Raw genomic sequence first — 16,215 nt, 5'->3', positions numbered from 1 at the left:
AATTTGATAAGTGAAGGTTCAACACTTTGAGTTAAATAGAACAAATTAGTAGCAAGGTTAAGCTCAATCTTCATCACCACCAGCCCTGATTTTCTCCACAGATAACTATGATGTGACCCCTGACCCCAACCCCCCTCTGTGTACACATGTGCACTATTATTTGCAATAGTTTGTAAGGATGGGGTAGAAAGGCATGCCCAAAAAGAAAAGCCAACATTTCTGGTCAGTAGGAGTAACACACCTACTTTTAAAACATTATGAAAGAATTGAATAGGAACAGGTTTTGTGAAAATAACACAATGCTGACAATTTCAAGAAGGTGGTTAAAGGCATGAAAGAGGGAAGTTGTGTTTGCACAACAGGTGGAAAATCTTGTAAAAAAGTGTTTTGTAATCTGCATGTGAACGGGTATATTAGTGGAGTATTCATTGTTATAAGCCATGTAAACAGCTCAGTGGGAATATTGCCTTTATTTGGAATAAGGGGAAAAAACAGAATCTTTTGAGCATGTAAACAAAGTCATTGTCAGACTCAGGACGGACCGTTTAAAAACCATACTCGATGCAATCAGAGATATCATCCTTTTTTGATTTCATACATTCTTAGAATTGATCCGCAAAGCAATTTCAGTCAAAAGCAACTGGACCTGGTTATTTGTGTAGGAAGACGTTTCACCTCTCATCCAAGAGGCTTCATCAGTTCATGTACGTATCTGACCAGGCTGGGACTGGACCAGGACCAGGACCAGGACCAGGACCAGGCTAGGACTGGACCAGGACCAGGACCAGGCTGGGACTGGACCAGGACCAGGACCAGGACCAGGACCAGGACCAGGCTGGGACTGGACCAGGACCAGGCTTGGACTGCTCCAACTAACTGGTGTGGAGATCCAGGTATTTAACCTCTCACAAGGCCGATGATGTCACCAGGGCCCTTTGTGCTCCAAATGCTACTCTTCCTAGACAAATAACCAAGTCCAGCTGCTTTTGAATGAAATTGCTTTGAGGGTAACGACGACCTGGACAAATGAGAATATTCACAGGCTAGAATTGATCAGAGACATTTTTTTTTTTTGTAATAGCAGCTATACTGCAGCTAATGCAGCCTTGAGCTGTTTGTAGTCTTTAGGCACAACTGGTGGTTACCTCAGTGAGGTGGGAAAGGCGGAAATGTAAAGTTGAAATTTTGAAAACCAGAGTGGTTAGCACTGTCGCCTCACAGCGAGAAGGTTCCAGGTTCGCAATCCGGCCTGGGCCTTTCTGTGTGGAGTTTGCATGTTCTCCCCGTGTCTGCGTGGGTTTTCTCCGGGTTCTCCAGTTTCCGCCCACAATCCAAAGACATGCACCTGTTAGGTTAATTGATGACTCTAAATTGCCCGTAGGTGTGAATGGTTGTCTGTCTCTGTTTGTCTCTATGTGTCCTGTGATAGACTGGCGTCCTGTCCAGGGTGGACCCCACCTCACGCCCGATGTCAGCTGGGATTGGCTCCAGCCCCCCCGCGACCCCGACAGGGACAAGTGGTTGAAGATGAATGAAGAACGAGGCCAGAGTATGATAAACCAGAAGTTTCCCGAATGTGTCTCACATACAGACTGTACATCATGTTCTCCCTTCTTACCTTTACTTTTCTAACAACAACAGAGTACTTTATGAAAAAGCAATCATCTTTAAGGTGACTCAACTAGAAAAGCGATTTATTTAGGTGAGAAAAGCTGTCGGCTGTTTAGAAAAGTCTAATAATACATAAAGAATAATGACTTGTTGCATTTCCAGGGAAAGGATGACAATTTCAATCCCCAAAATGTTTTCTACCTCGCAAGGACACAACAATGTGAAACACTGTTCTTTTAACTAACTTTAAAAATAATTAACAGTGTATCAAGCCTATGCTGACTCTCAATCATTTAGTTAAGAACCAATATAGCTTCAAAGTTGTTAGTCGGGGAGGAATTACAGGGAAACATTTCACAATTTAGCTCTAACAGCTGCTTGAGCACGGCATCTATCAGTATCCATGGAGATGGATGTTTCCTACTTATGATTAAGAGTGGCGTGTGCATCCCACAGTATACGTGTTTGTCTATTCAATCCTCTGTACATGTGGAGTGTTTTCCACAGCTGTGAAGTGCTAGTGAAGAGGGCTCGGTTTGGGAAAGAGCTGCCATCATGTCATGTCCCTCAGGATGAAGTCATTTGCTTGATTAATGTACATCATTATGTACCGAAAGACTTATATTTTAATTTGGGTTTGCTTTTAAAGTAGGGCAGAAAACCTTGAAAAACAACCATCAGTTAGCTTCAACAGTAAAAGTGCAGCTTTATAGCTTTATTTTCCACATTTGGCTGTACCGTAGAGGGAGAGATGCTGAAAATAAGTCAGAGCAGGAGATCAGAAGCCACAAAAACTGTGGGTAGATGAGTAGAAAATGTGTTAAGGAGTGGCAGGCATTCCAAAGGGAGGGCTCCTGTGAGACCCTTAAAAGCTGATCAGCCACTGACTCACATTCGTTGTTAGACCACAGAGCCTACTTCAAGATAAGCTTTTAATAACTGCATCATGGGTGAACACAAAGATGTCCTGAAGAAACTGGCAGCGACCTTTCAGATCCGACATGTGCTCCTCCGCCAGGCCCTGGCAGAGTGCCTGGGAACCCTCATTCTGGTGGTGAGTAGAGAATATTTTGCAACCTTGCAGCTGACCGGACCATTTTGTTCAAGTAAACAAGGATAACAAGGTAAATTGCTAGCTGTGTACTGTACTCGCGTATGAACTAGATTTTAATTCAATTTAAAAAAATGAATGTGTAGTTTTTCAGATTATTTTCTGCTGCCAATTAAATTTAATTGAATGGGAATACAAGATGTGTGACTGAAGGAAATGGGGAAATTAAATGTACCTTTGGTTCCACTGGTGCGGCCCGTGTTGAGCCACCGCGCAATGTCTGTAGAAACCTGCGGCAGCGCTCTGAGCTCGGCTCGCTGTAGCACAGTGCAGCCAAACTAGGAGTTGGTTTAGGATAAATTGGGTTAAGATTAACTTTCGACTGTGACGTGTGGCCAGTTATTACCCTTGTGCGACAGGTTGATCTACGTATATTTACAAAGAATTTCTTCCAGTTCGAAACACATGAACACACCTACTGGCTGCAGAAAAATGCAGTGATTGGAGCACGCTGGACTTAAGAAGAAGAAGAAGAAGAAATCCTTTATTTGTCCCACTAGAAACAATGTATCGCAATTCTGACGGAGTACAACTTTAACTAAGTGATGTAACGAAACACTTATTGTAACCCTAACCAGGATCTTTTCCTAAACACAAGTAGTTTTATTGCCTAAACTAACCAACTTTTTCAAATTTACATTATTTTGAAACCCGAACCACGATATTTACATAAACCTAACGACTAGTTTGTTGCATAAACATGTTCCTCACTGCCATGGATTACGCAGGCACACTGTTTGCTGATATTGCTCGACATTTAAAGGATAACACATGAAAAAAATGTGCTTGATTTCAAGATTATCATATAAACAGTGGAGAATATGTTGCATATACAGATATGATAAAACAAAAATGAAAGCATTACTACTGAATGTGGCTAAGATCAGGTAATATTTAAGCAAGAGTGCACATTGTGGAGTAAGTACATGACAACTAAACAACCATTTGTGTGATCTACCCAATCGATGAATCCAACCAACAATTAAAGATACAAGATGGTGAGTGAAACACATCATAAGAACAGATTAATAGGCTGCAATCCTATATACTGAATCCTCCTACCAGCTTTTCAGTTTAACGTGAGGAGAGAGAAAAGGCTCTTTTGAAAGTGCCCCGAGGGAGTCCCTCCTCGTTCAACATGTTTGTGTAGAGAAAGAGGTGAGGGCGCTGTCGTGTCTGGCAAGAGTTTAGCTGTTTGATGAAAAAACATCGCAATAATTTGTTTTTTGTGAGGTTCCACAGGTGTCTTCTGTAACTGCAAGACGGATTTGTTCAAAGGCAACTTTTACAGTAGCGCTAAAAAGTTGAACTGCGGCTCTCTTCTCATTAAATTGCTGCTTTCTTAGACGTCTGTGAAGTGAAGAAACGCTGAATAACTTTAACAATATTCATTAGAACTTTCACACCTAAGACTCCCGCATTAATTATCTCCCTTCTTTGTACTTAAATTACACACATAACCGTATCATTTTATATCTTTACACATTGCTAATGATACAAGACTCAGTAGAGGGTCTGAAGTCGTCACTGAAACCTGTTTCCACACGCCAGGAAGCCACAAGATTCTTTCAGATTTAAAATGTATTGTTTTCAAGCCGCTGCAAAACAACCTGGAATCCTTCTGTTTCTCATGGTAACCCACGGACAACACAAATATCAGGAGAGGGGGCCGACGGCGAACAACCAGGCCATTTGTTATTCTGCTCCCCGGCTGTGACTGATCTGTTAATTCAAGGAGACCTTTCCCTCCGCTGGCAGTCTGGTCCCCTCCTTGAGTTGGAGCCCGTCCTCCGAGAAAGACTCAGCGGGTGGAGTCGGATTGTTGTCAGCATCAATAGCCCCGCAAAGCCTGACCATAACATACACATGACCTCCGAGGTCAGACAAACACTGCATACGACAAAAAGCACTACTCTGCGAGAAAACCTGACTTGAGGTCAAGCGACTGCAGGGCTTTATTATTCTCTTTGAAGTTTTTCCGACTACTGTCTGTGTACGAGAAAATGATTTCATCTCAGGGTGTATTTCTCAACTTCTTCACTGCACATTTCTGGTTGGATCTCAAAAAGAGTGAGTGGTTAGGAAATGTTATAAAGGCATAAAAGGTAGATGAGTTCAGTTAATCATTCCAGACTGACTGAACTGTGACCCCCTCCTCTATCCAGATGTTTGGTTGTGGTGCTGTGGCACAGCTGGTGCTAAGCAGAGGCTCCCATGGCACATTCCTCACCGTCAACTTTGCCTTTGGTTTTGCTGCAACATTGGGCATCCTTGTGAGTGGACAGATCTCAGGTGAGTGTATTTCATAGTTTCCTCCAAACTCTTCTTAACCCTAATGTTCTCTTCAGCATTTTCAGATGATTGTTTACTTTCTTCCCATTTAGAGACTCATTTGATACAATTGCTACATTTTCCCTTTGGTTCATTTATGTTGACATGCGTGAGCAAGCTGTTCTCTCACTGGTCAGAAATATTACCAGGAAGATTTGCCTCAAAACACCTCCTCATCTTTCTATTTTCTATCCTTCGTTATGAAGCTGCGGCTCGTTTCCATTGCATTTATATGGTTAATGTTACTGTCCAGCTTGGACCCAAATGAAAAACACCACACAGGAAGGTTGGAATAATATAAGGTGTGCTTTAATAACATAAAACTGAAACCCCAATAAGCACTGGAGAAACCGAAAAAGCCCTTACTATGAACCAAACAGACAATCTGAAACAGAGATAAGGAAACACTAAGACAAAGGCTACGTTCACACGTGGTTGGCTGTTTTCATAAACGGACATTTTTATTTATTTTTTTCACAAATAACATCGTGCACACCTGTCCGTTCTCAGGAAAATATTTCGTTTACGCTAATCCGTGTATGTATGCCCTCAAGAGCATGCCAAACCTGTAGGTGTCAGTGTATAGAGAGGCTCTAGCTAACGTTAGCCAAGGATTCATGATCACCACAGCCAAATGAAAATGGAAACAAAGGTCACATCTATGACGCAGGTGCAAGTTCTGACGCATCGTTTTAACTCTTTTCTCTGTTTACCTGCAAATGTGAGTTTTTCAAAATATTCACTCTGGTCGTGGTTTATTAGAAAGAATCGTTTTCAGAGGCGAATTCTCCGTTTGCGTGTTAATGAAGGGCACAAACGCAGGGAAATGTCTCTGTTTTAAACAACTGTGTACGTGTAAAAAGAGCCTAAATACACTGGGAAAGGAGGGTGGTAACGAGGGACAGGTGACATGAGAGCTTATGAGGAACACGTGATCAATGAATCAGGGTGGGCAGACAATCACACAGGCAGGGCATAAGAGCAGGAAGTTACCTAAAAGAAGAAACAATGTGAGTATACACAGTTCAACAGGAAACACTGATAACTGGAAATGACTGAGAAACAAGGAAAACACAACTTAAAACACAGCAGATCAGGACAGTTAAAGCGTCTCCGTCGTCTATTCCTCGGAGACTTCCGCCACCGAGATCTGAAAAACAATGCCCACATTTCCATGACACAGACCTGGATTAAAATGGGTAAAGTGTCCCCTTAATACACTAGTGTTCATTAAATCGCTGAAATACCCAGCTCTAGCCGGCATCTGTAATGCGATTAGAATGTCCTGATGCATCTTATTAGAATATGTGCCGCCTCAACAGTTCACCACTGGAGACGGTCTCTGATGGGTGCATACGGCCACACAATCGCACAACAATTGTTCTTCAGACACCGCACCCAAGCGCTCATTAGCTGCCTCACAGTAATAATCTCAAAGATTTTCATTTAAATAAACTATCTATCGCCAAATGATGCAACCCAATGGTGATGGAGCCTGTGGCCAAGTGATGAAAGCACTTGTGTCTGCAGTACTGTGCACTGGGTGTCTGTGGAGACATTCATGAGGTGGACGGCGATATTGCACTATTGCGGCCTGGGCGACACCTCTAAGATTTTGTAACAACACGGACAGAGATGCACAGACTGTGTTGTAATGATTTGCTAGTTACAGGTTTAGGAAATTCTATTGGCTGAGGACATTCAAGAAGAACACAAGACCACAATAAGCATGAAAGAAGAAGAATTACTTTATTAATCCTGCAAGGGCTCAATTGTTTCACTCTGTTATTATACAGGTTACACACACACACACACACACACACACACACACACACACACACACACACACACACACACACACACACACACACACACACACACACACACACACACACAGGCCTGAAATACACACACATGCACAAACAGGACCTATATACATGCAATTAATGGAGAGATGTCAGAGTGAGCAGTTGGGGGTTCGGTGCCTTGCTCAGCAGCACCTCGGCAGCGCCCAGGAGATGAACTGGCACCTCTCCAGCCACCAGTTCGCCCTCCTTTCATGATCCACACAGGGACTCGAACTACCACAAACAGACATTAGTGACGAGAGTAGGCAGAGCTAACGCAACAGACTCACTCTTTAACTCACTTGTGTGTGAAGCATTTTTTCGGGTCTCTGCGAGTGTTGCCAGGAAATGACGGACGTCACACAGGCGACACTGTTTCATCACCATAGGTTTTTAATCATAATTTTAATGATAATTTTATGATAATTTCTTATACAAGTGATTTTGAATTGATGATATGTTTCTTCAGTCTGCTACAGAAAATGATACGTCACTATTTGTGGCCTTAGATGTGAAACATGGATTTTCACATTATATCCATATCTGCGATGTTACTTTTTTATGAAGCATCAATCCTCCCAAAACCCAGATAAGTCTATTTGGATTTCTCTTATTGGATTTTTACAGCTCACCCAAAATAAATAAGTATATATTTGTTCTAACAAAGCCCAGAATATCATATAAAACATTTTTCATTTGGTGTAATAACAAAACTTTGTGGTCAATTCTGTATTTTGTCATCTTCATGAAATGTGCAACAACCACTTCAACGCTTATTTATAGATTTAAATGAGGTTCAAAGAAAAGCAAAGGCAGTTAAATGGAAATGATTGATTTTGCATTTCATTATTATTATATATTTATTATTTATTATATCATATATTCACTCTTACATCAGCAACAACAGATGTCAACAAAGTAAAAGGGAGGAAAACTTTATCATCGTCAAGACCATCACGGTAGGTTGAGCCACAGTGATTTGCATCAGTGTCATGAAGTACCTGTCATTCAAAGAGTGTTTCCGCAAAACTCAGCTTTTTTATTTCTTCAAACTGCCATCGCCATAACAGGCAGTGATTATTATTGATGGCTTGACAGAAATTAAAATCAGCAAAGGGTAAACTGACAGTTATCTGAGGTGCAGTATTTACCACACTGATGCAGTTGACGGACGAACGACAGCTAAACAGCAGGGGGCAGAACAGGAAGCAGTGGACGGAGGAATGCAAAGTTTAAAAGACGACACACACACACACACACACACACACACACACACACACACACACACACACACACACACACACGCACACAGAAAGAGAAGGAGGGGGTACTTACCACTGAACTTGAAAACTACGTGGTCTGTAATTGAAAGGAAAGCGAGAGAATCAATCCTCAGTCCCAGTATCCTGTCAAAAGCAGCGACACTACAAAGGGTTCCCCGGTTCACTCATGCTCACTTCTTCAATGCCTTTATAATGAAGCTGCCCCCTTCTTACACACATACCAGCGGAAAAAATAAGCCCTTATAATTAGATAGCTCCTACCCTGACACGATTAAGGTGTGAATAGAAGCAAGGCGCCCACATGAGTGTGCCATCAGAGCAGTTATTTCCCCCATTCAAGGTTAGAAAAAGGATACTTTTCTGAATCTTTTCATCCCTCCAATTTAATTTGTGTCACAGAGACCTTCCATTCCAAGACTTTCCTGAGACAGTAATGATTGAATATACCCTAAAGGGGGTGGGACTGTGTGCTGTATGCAGCAGAGATAAAACAGCTTCCATGTGTTTGTTGGTGAATCACATAGAATCTGATCGCACGTATGAAAATGCACTAAAGTGTCCTTATCTTTCTCATCTTCAGGTGGTCATCTGAACCCAGCGTTGACCTTCTCATTGTGTTTACTTGGGAGAGAACCTTGGAGGAAGTTCCCGCTGTTCTTTCTCTTCCAAACTCTGGGAGCCTTTCTGGGTGCAGCGGTTGTATTCGGCATGTATTTTGGTACGTGAGAACTAGTTTGTATTTCAAAGTCTAACAGGTTACACACCTATAATCCTTGGACGAATTAAGATTCTTGTGGTCTAGTGGTACACTTAGTAGTTAAAAAAGGTTGTAGGAGGGGACACAAGATGGGTGGACCCGGAGTACCAGAACATTTGTGAACCTTTGATATCTTTCAGTATACAGGTAGCCTGGGAACCATACAAATCTGCAGAGCTCATGCCTCTAGCCCCACTCACGTTCAGACAGATTTCCAGAACCTTACTGCACCAATCACAGAGGAGCATCATGATCCAGATTTTAAAAAGTCACATGTTTTGCTGTTCTGATTAGCTGTAGGTCTATCCAGTTGCGTCCAGTCCGCAGGTCCTTTCAGAGCATTGTTCACAAAATCAAGATTCTGTTACTGCATTGCCTCTTTACTCCCTCAAATTTTTTCAGAAACACATTTTAGTGCACTGCTGTAATTTGAGACAGTATGTGAATAGCACTACATCAACACTACATCATTGTGTTGCTCTGATTGGTTGTAGGTCCTCCAATCGCATCTAGAGGCATTTGGGTCTGAACTCTTCATAACTCCCCCTTGTAATCGAAAATTAACTATGAGGTTCTGGACTATTATGCATTTATGAACAATATTTATCAATTGTCAAGTGTTGACGACAAGAAAATGTCGCTAAGCATTTATTTGCTTTGAAGAAACATGTTGGTGAACATATGAACCCCTACACATGCACCTTTTTGGCTGCTCTTGACAAATCTGCAACCTTTTTGGTGGCTCGACTGAATCGCTTACACAGGAGCTCAACCAACAATCATACACATGGTTTTCTACTCATACCATCTAATAAATACATATCATGCCCCCAAAAACATAAATGTCAACCTCATGATTGTGCTAGAAATTAAGTAAATACGATAGTGTCTGAAAACCATGAGTGTCAACATACGTTTGTGTAAAATTTTGTACCAGATGTTGAGAAATTTCACTGGAGAAGTGAAAACTTTGGCAAAGCTTTTCGTGCTATTGAAATACATAAATAATTGAACCTTTTTCCACCAGATGCATTATGGGACTTCAGCCAGGGGGAGCTGATTGTGGTGGGGGAGAACGCCACAGCTGGTATTTTTGCCACATATCCATCCAAGCATCTCACTCTGGCAAATGGATTCTTTGATCAGGTAACAGTGACGATCCCCTCTACCCAGTGAAACTGGATCCATTGAAAGCAGCACACACTCTCACACACACACACACACACACACACACTTCAGTTCAAGTACTGCAAAGTAATGAGACACGTACATTAATTTTCCATCAATGTCCATTGTCTGTTGCATTAGGCAACATCCTCAATGTCAAAAGTAAAAAAGACAGACTTAAATACAGTCGATACTTGAGGTCATAGTGATGCATGCCTGGTGGAGCTGAATAGACTGCAGCATTGACTGAAATAAAAGTGTGTCTTATAAAAGACAGATGATTAAAAAACAGTCCATTGGACACATTGTACTGTAGCAGGGTGTCTCAGCCATATTGCATTGGAATCTTGCACTCCAGTAAAAGCCTAATATATTATTAATAATATTTATAATAATAATAGCCTCATACCCGATCACATCATATCACATCAGCTCTCTTTAACCTTTTAAAAGCAGCAGACAGTATAATGAGCAGGTCAGTGTCACTATTCATTTGATCTGGTCTTCTAAACTCGCAATCTGTGTGGAACAGCTTGTAAGTGTGTGGAAAAGGAAGGTCAATTAGATCCTGCTCCGTCAGAAGATTTTAATTATTAATGAAGGTACCCTGTGTGTAAAATGATGCACCGTGCGTCAAAAATCTGGACACCACGCGTGTATTTATCCAAAAAACAAACTTACATCGTTTCAACAGGTGTATGGGACATTTCTGGGAGAGGCTGCTTGCTAACTTGTCTAAACAGACAGAGCACAAGTAAACAGAATCTATTGACAACATGCAAAAGAGCTTTTGCCTCCACAAAATACCATTAACAGCTGTATGCTAGCCATGTTTAACAACTATCAGAAAAAGATTTAATATTACATTTGTGGCAGCATACACTGTTTTATTTCAATAAAGACTCACTCACTGAACAGCTTCTTTTCTCCTGTTTTAGTTTTTCCAAGACCACTTATTCACTTCCTATTCTGCAATCTCACAGTCTCTGCAGTACACATGACACCTGCTGACCAGGTTGGCCACTCGCCAGCACTGCTGCTGCAGCACTCCGATATCTCCTGACATGCCGCTGCGTGTGGAGCGCTCTGTGTCATATCTACTGTGTGTATATGCTGTGAAACTAGATTGGTTTCAAGTCCAGGCCTGCAGTGATGCAACCATGCAAATGGGAAGAAAACACCCCATGTTCACCTAAGCTCTCCTTGTCAAAATGCATCAGTGGGCAGTTGAAGTTCTCCGGTGTGCTGTTTGATGAAAAAGTGGACATGATTTTACCTTTATTCCTCTTCAAGAGAAGTTTTCAGTTTGACAGCTAGTCAGTGTCTTCAGAACAAATCCACTATGAATATAACAACTCTTTAAAACCCTTAAAAGCCTGTGTGTGTGTGTGTGTGTGTGTGTGTGTGTGTGTGTGTGTGTGTGTGTGTATGTCTTCATCTTTAGTGTTTGCAGCGAGGAATAAAAGCTTTATTTCTGAGAAAGGGCAGTCTTCCATATATCGGCAGATTGGGTTGTGTATTTTCCAATGATACATCACACTTATATATTTACTCTCAGAGGTGATATTGACCGAAATATAAAGACAGCACCAACATGTATTATTGTCACAAGATGCCCAAGACAATTTCCAATAAAAGGCTGCCTGAACCCACTGATGAGAGGGTGTGTTTGCACCAAACTTCCCATGGAGCTTCAAAACACCTAAATAAAACTTTTAGTTTTGGAACTTGTTTGTGGTCAAATTTGCTATGCTCACCCAAAGGTTATCCTTGACAGTGACATTACACTGAACCAGAAAGAAAGGGTAGGTTCCCTCGAATCATGTAATGTTTGTTGATACAAACTGAAAGAATGAGCTCAGAATCGACAAAAATATAAAACCATGTCCATGTTTCTTAGTCTATGCAGGCTTTAGAGAGATTTATTTGAGGTGATTAAAGAGATATCACAAGGCAAATTCATCTCATCTCATCTCATCTTCAACCTCTTATCCGGGGTCAGGTCGCGGGGGCAGCAGCTTTAGCAGGGGACCCCAAACTTCCCTTTCCCGGGCCACATTAACCAGCTCTAACTGGGGGAAACCGAGGCGTTCCCAGGCCAGTGTGGAGATATAATCTCTCGACCTGGTCCTGGGTCTTCCCCGAGGCCTCCTCCCAGCTGGACGTGCCTGGAACACCTCCCTAGGGAGGCGCCCAGAAGGCATCCTTACTAGATGCCCGAACCACCTCAACTGGCTCCTTTCAACGCAAAGGAGCAGCGTCTCTACTCCGAGTTCCTCACGGATGCTGAACTTCTCCCCCTCTCTCTAAGGGAGACTCCAGCCACCCTCCTGAGAAAACCCATTTCGGCCGCTTGTACCCGCGACCTCGTTCTTTCGGTCATGACCCAGCTTTCATGTTGGTGTGATTAAAATTGTGTTGAATGAAAAATATTTAAGGCTCACATCAAAATAATGTCAACAAAAAGCACAAATCTGTCCTTCTCCCTGTACTGTTCCTCAGATTATTGGAACGGCTGCATTGATCTTGTGCATCCTGGCCATAGTGGATCCACATAACAATCCAGTCCCTGCAGGTCTGGAGCCCTTCACTGTGGGCTTCGTGGTGTTGGTCATTGGACTGTCAATGGGCTTCAACTCTGGCTATGCTGTCAACCCGGCCAGGGACCTGGGGCCGCGCATCTTCACAGCTCTTGCAGGCTGGGGTGGAGAGGTTTTCACGTGAGTACAAAACCCTTTTTGGACTACTTTAAAACATGTCGAACTGTAGTGAACATTCACCCATGGGTGGATCGGGAGATGTAATTTAGATTGGATTCAGGTTTATCACTAGACACTATTTGGTCAGTGACTGGAGTCGGTAAATTAAAAGTGGAGGAAGTCTGGGTAGAGCTGAAGAAGGACATGGCGAGCATCAACCGGCGGGCCTGACCCAGATACAGTGAGACACCTGTCAATCAAGCAGACATTTACCAACACACACTTCTCCCTACGTCAACCATTTCCCTAGTGAAAACTTTGATCAATTTCCACCTAAAAACAGTAGAAATACAGAAATTAGAGCGAAGATGGAAATAAATATTATTTGCAACACCTTTAATTGCATTTCTAACTCAATATAGCTATGTCATTTATTAACAAAGGCATGCAGAGCTACTTAGAATCAAACAGCAAGAGTGAACCTAGAAAGATTGTAGTTTACTTAATATCCGCACAGCAGAGGCCGTGATATCCTGACTTTAAGTTTCCAATCCCCAAAAGCACTGGACAATGCATTACCCGTAATGTCACGCCGTGGTGTCTTTCAACCTTCCCTGCTTCTTAGGTGACGACTTCTTTCAAACTCCACACCTCCAGTTTGTAATGTAGGCCCCCTTAAGAGCTACAGGAGAAATATACAATTATACATTATATACATTGTGTTTTCAAAGGCGGTCGTACTCCTTGTGACACAACCTTATGACTCTACAACACAGTCTCACACCCAACGCGTCAAAAACTGGCGCTTGGTCAGGGGCCTTTGGCGTGTGAGACTGTGTTGGACTCTAGAAAAGGATGTTCCCAACAAAACCCCATTCTCAATAACGTTTTGAGGGAAATGTACATGGTTAATGCTGGGAATCGAAACAAAAGTACTTGTTTAGGTTTAGAAAAAGATGATGATTTATGTTTGTTATGCAAGTGAAGTTACGTATGTAAGTTAAGTATGTAACGTGGGTTAAGTACGTTACGTAAGCAAGTCAACGTTGACCTGTTTTCATAACATAAAGTATGAAATAAAGTCTTTTTCAAATGCTTATATAGTGATTGAGGAGTTAGGATGGGTCTATAAACAAGATTGATCTATAATCTAACAATAAACTAATCAATCCATAGAGTTTAGGCAACCGTCTGTACAACTAATTCCGAATCAGCAGCCAGGAACAACTTAACAATTGCAGAGTGCAAGATAAGTCAAAAAAATGCACGAGAGCAAGAGTGCAAGACTTCACATAAGTGGTCTCAAGTCCGAGCTCACAGAGGGACTCAAGTACTAGAGACCTGCCGTTCTTCTGGGTGAAAGTCCTCTATGTGCTTGACCTACCCCAACCTCTTTCCAGCGCAGACTCTGGTGGACTTTTAATTAGAAAAGTTAGTGTGATACGCCAAAGAGAAACCTAGTCTGGGACAATACATTTCCCTTGAAATTGAAAAGAATGAAGTTTGGTCGTATGGGAACGTAGTTTTTAGGTGACAGGGTTGTGTAAAATCAGTAGAATCCCCGTTAATCATATTAAAATTAGATTGTCTCAATATTGACATGGCTCACGACGCTTTCTGACCCGTTACATTACATCTCTATGACTCCTGCTATGCACTAATATTTTATTTAGGCCTGCTCCTGCAGGTAAATGTAATACAAAACAATAAAATCACAACATGCTTTACAGTTCAGCTCATTTGTTTTCTTACAGAGCAAACACCTACTGGTTCTTTGTGCCCATCTGTGCACCCTTCTTGGGTGCAGTGGTGGGTGTGCTCATTTACCAGCTAATGGTTGGATACCATTTAGAAGGAGAAGTGCAAGAGAAGCAGAAGGAGGAGGAGGAAAGAGTCAACCTTTCCAATATGGCAACCAACGAAGATGCATGAGCCCAGCTGGATTTCAGTTCTTTTTTTATGTCCCAGTATGACGTGCTTACCGATCAACTATAGAACATGCTGTATCGAAATCTCTCTTTACTTTTTGATCTATTTTAACTAACATTTGTGTTTGGGTAGACATCTAGGCCTACTCTTATGACATCTCTGTTGTTTTGTTCAAGTATCATCATGTTAGAAAAGCTGTATCTAAATGGCAAAATGCAATATAACTTCCTCAATTGTGCAATCATGTTTTTAAGCTCACTTGAGGTGTTTTCTGCCTTTGTTGAACAAGAGTTGATACACTAAATGGGAAATGGAAATGTCTCAAATTTAACTCGGATGACTGTTTCTTGGATGTGACATGAATTTGTCTGAGTCTCTGGACAGCGTGAAACGTACCAGCTGACATGAAGAAGCAATTAAAATGCCCAGTTGAACCAAATTCCTGAAAACCTCTCTACACGTTTCTCTCGTAGATGGTTGTTGTTTCAGATTCCCAATTGCTATTCTTCTACTGTTTACTGTCAGATCACAGCCGTGCGTGTCCAATAGCACCAGCTTCCGACCAATTCTAATAGGCATTTCTTTTTTTGTGCAACATTTCAGAAGTTTGCCTGAAATTCACTCGACAGTTGAATGGAGACACAGCTATTGACAGGAACAGTTTCTCGGGATATTATGGCACATTCATTTTCACTTAACTCCAGCATGCTCTTTTATTTCTGCTTGAAGCACAAAGCCATTTCCTTCGTGCTGTGTGTCTAACAAAACAAATATATCCGGTCACAGTAAAAAGCCAAACAAAAGACAGTTTGAGTTTTGAAATGTGTCTTGTGTGTGAAGATTCCCAGTCATCCAGGTCTCCAGGAAAGGGTTGAATCAGACTGGACTTGGTTGACGATATTTGAAGACATTTCGCCTCTCATGCAAGTGGAAAGATGTCTTGTTGATTTCTGTATGAGGTGATTTTGTGATTCTTCTGTAAAACTTTGTTGACTGCCACCACTGCGGGGCTCCGTGAAAGAGTGAAAGACACCTCACTTCAGACACACTTTTATAAATGAACACAATCGTGTCAGGTTTTTGAAACTGTTAATTGTCCTTATGTGCGGTCCCACCACTTGAACAGATTGAGATTTGCCTGATTAAAAATGATCTGTGAAAAATCAAAACATGCAGGAGCAGGATCCTGAGCTTCAGCAATTACATTTACATACATTAAAACATTTATTTCTACTATGTTTCTACTGGGCCTAATGTTGTGCAAAATCTACATAAATTACACACGTACTGTAAGGGGCATACAAAAGAATAATTTACTGCAGTCTATACAACTATAAATCTATTTTTTGACATGTCATGAAACGCAGTGGTGATTCTTGAGTCTGTCGGTACCATAGAGAAAAATTCAACCAATAGGGGGCAACCAGTGTTCATCCCTGTTATGTTACATATAATCTGACACCATCCTAAAATATGCAAG

The 16,215-nt window shown here is 41.7% G+C and overlaps 1 protein-coding gene across 1 annotated transcript; it reads left to right on the top strand.

Moving 5' to 3' along the window:
• Positions 1-2,557: 2,557 nt before the first annotated feature.
• On the top strand, positions 2,558-14,738 carry LOC310958402 (aquaporin-3-like; the record flags this gene model as incomplete). Its single annotated transcript, XM_083929330.1, has 6 exons — positions 2,558-2,665; positions 4,888-5,014; positions 8,764-8,901; positions 9,968-10,086; positions 12,610-12,827; positions 14,561-14,738. 6 exons carry the CDS (start codon positions 2,558-2,560, stop codon positions 14,736-14,738), a joined length of 888 nt encoding a protein of 295 aa, XP_083785456.1.
• Between the last annotated feature and the right edge of the window lie 1,477 nt (positions 14,739-16,215).

The sequence above is a fragment of the Echiichthys vipera genome (assembly GCF_963691815.1).
Source record: "Echiichthys vipera genome assembly, chromosome: 16".
NCBI classification, from domain to species: Eukaryota; Metazoa; Chordata; class Actinopteri; order Perciformes; family Trachinidae; genus Echiichthys; species Echiichthys vipera.
Note: the sequence above shows the minus strand (reverse complement) of the source record. Positions and strands in the feature narration are given on the sequence as shown.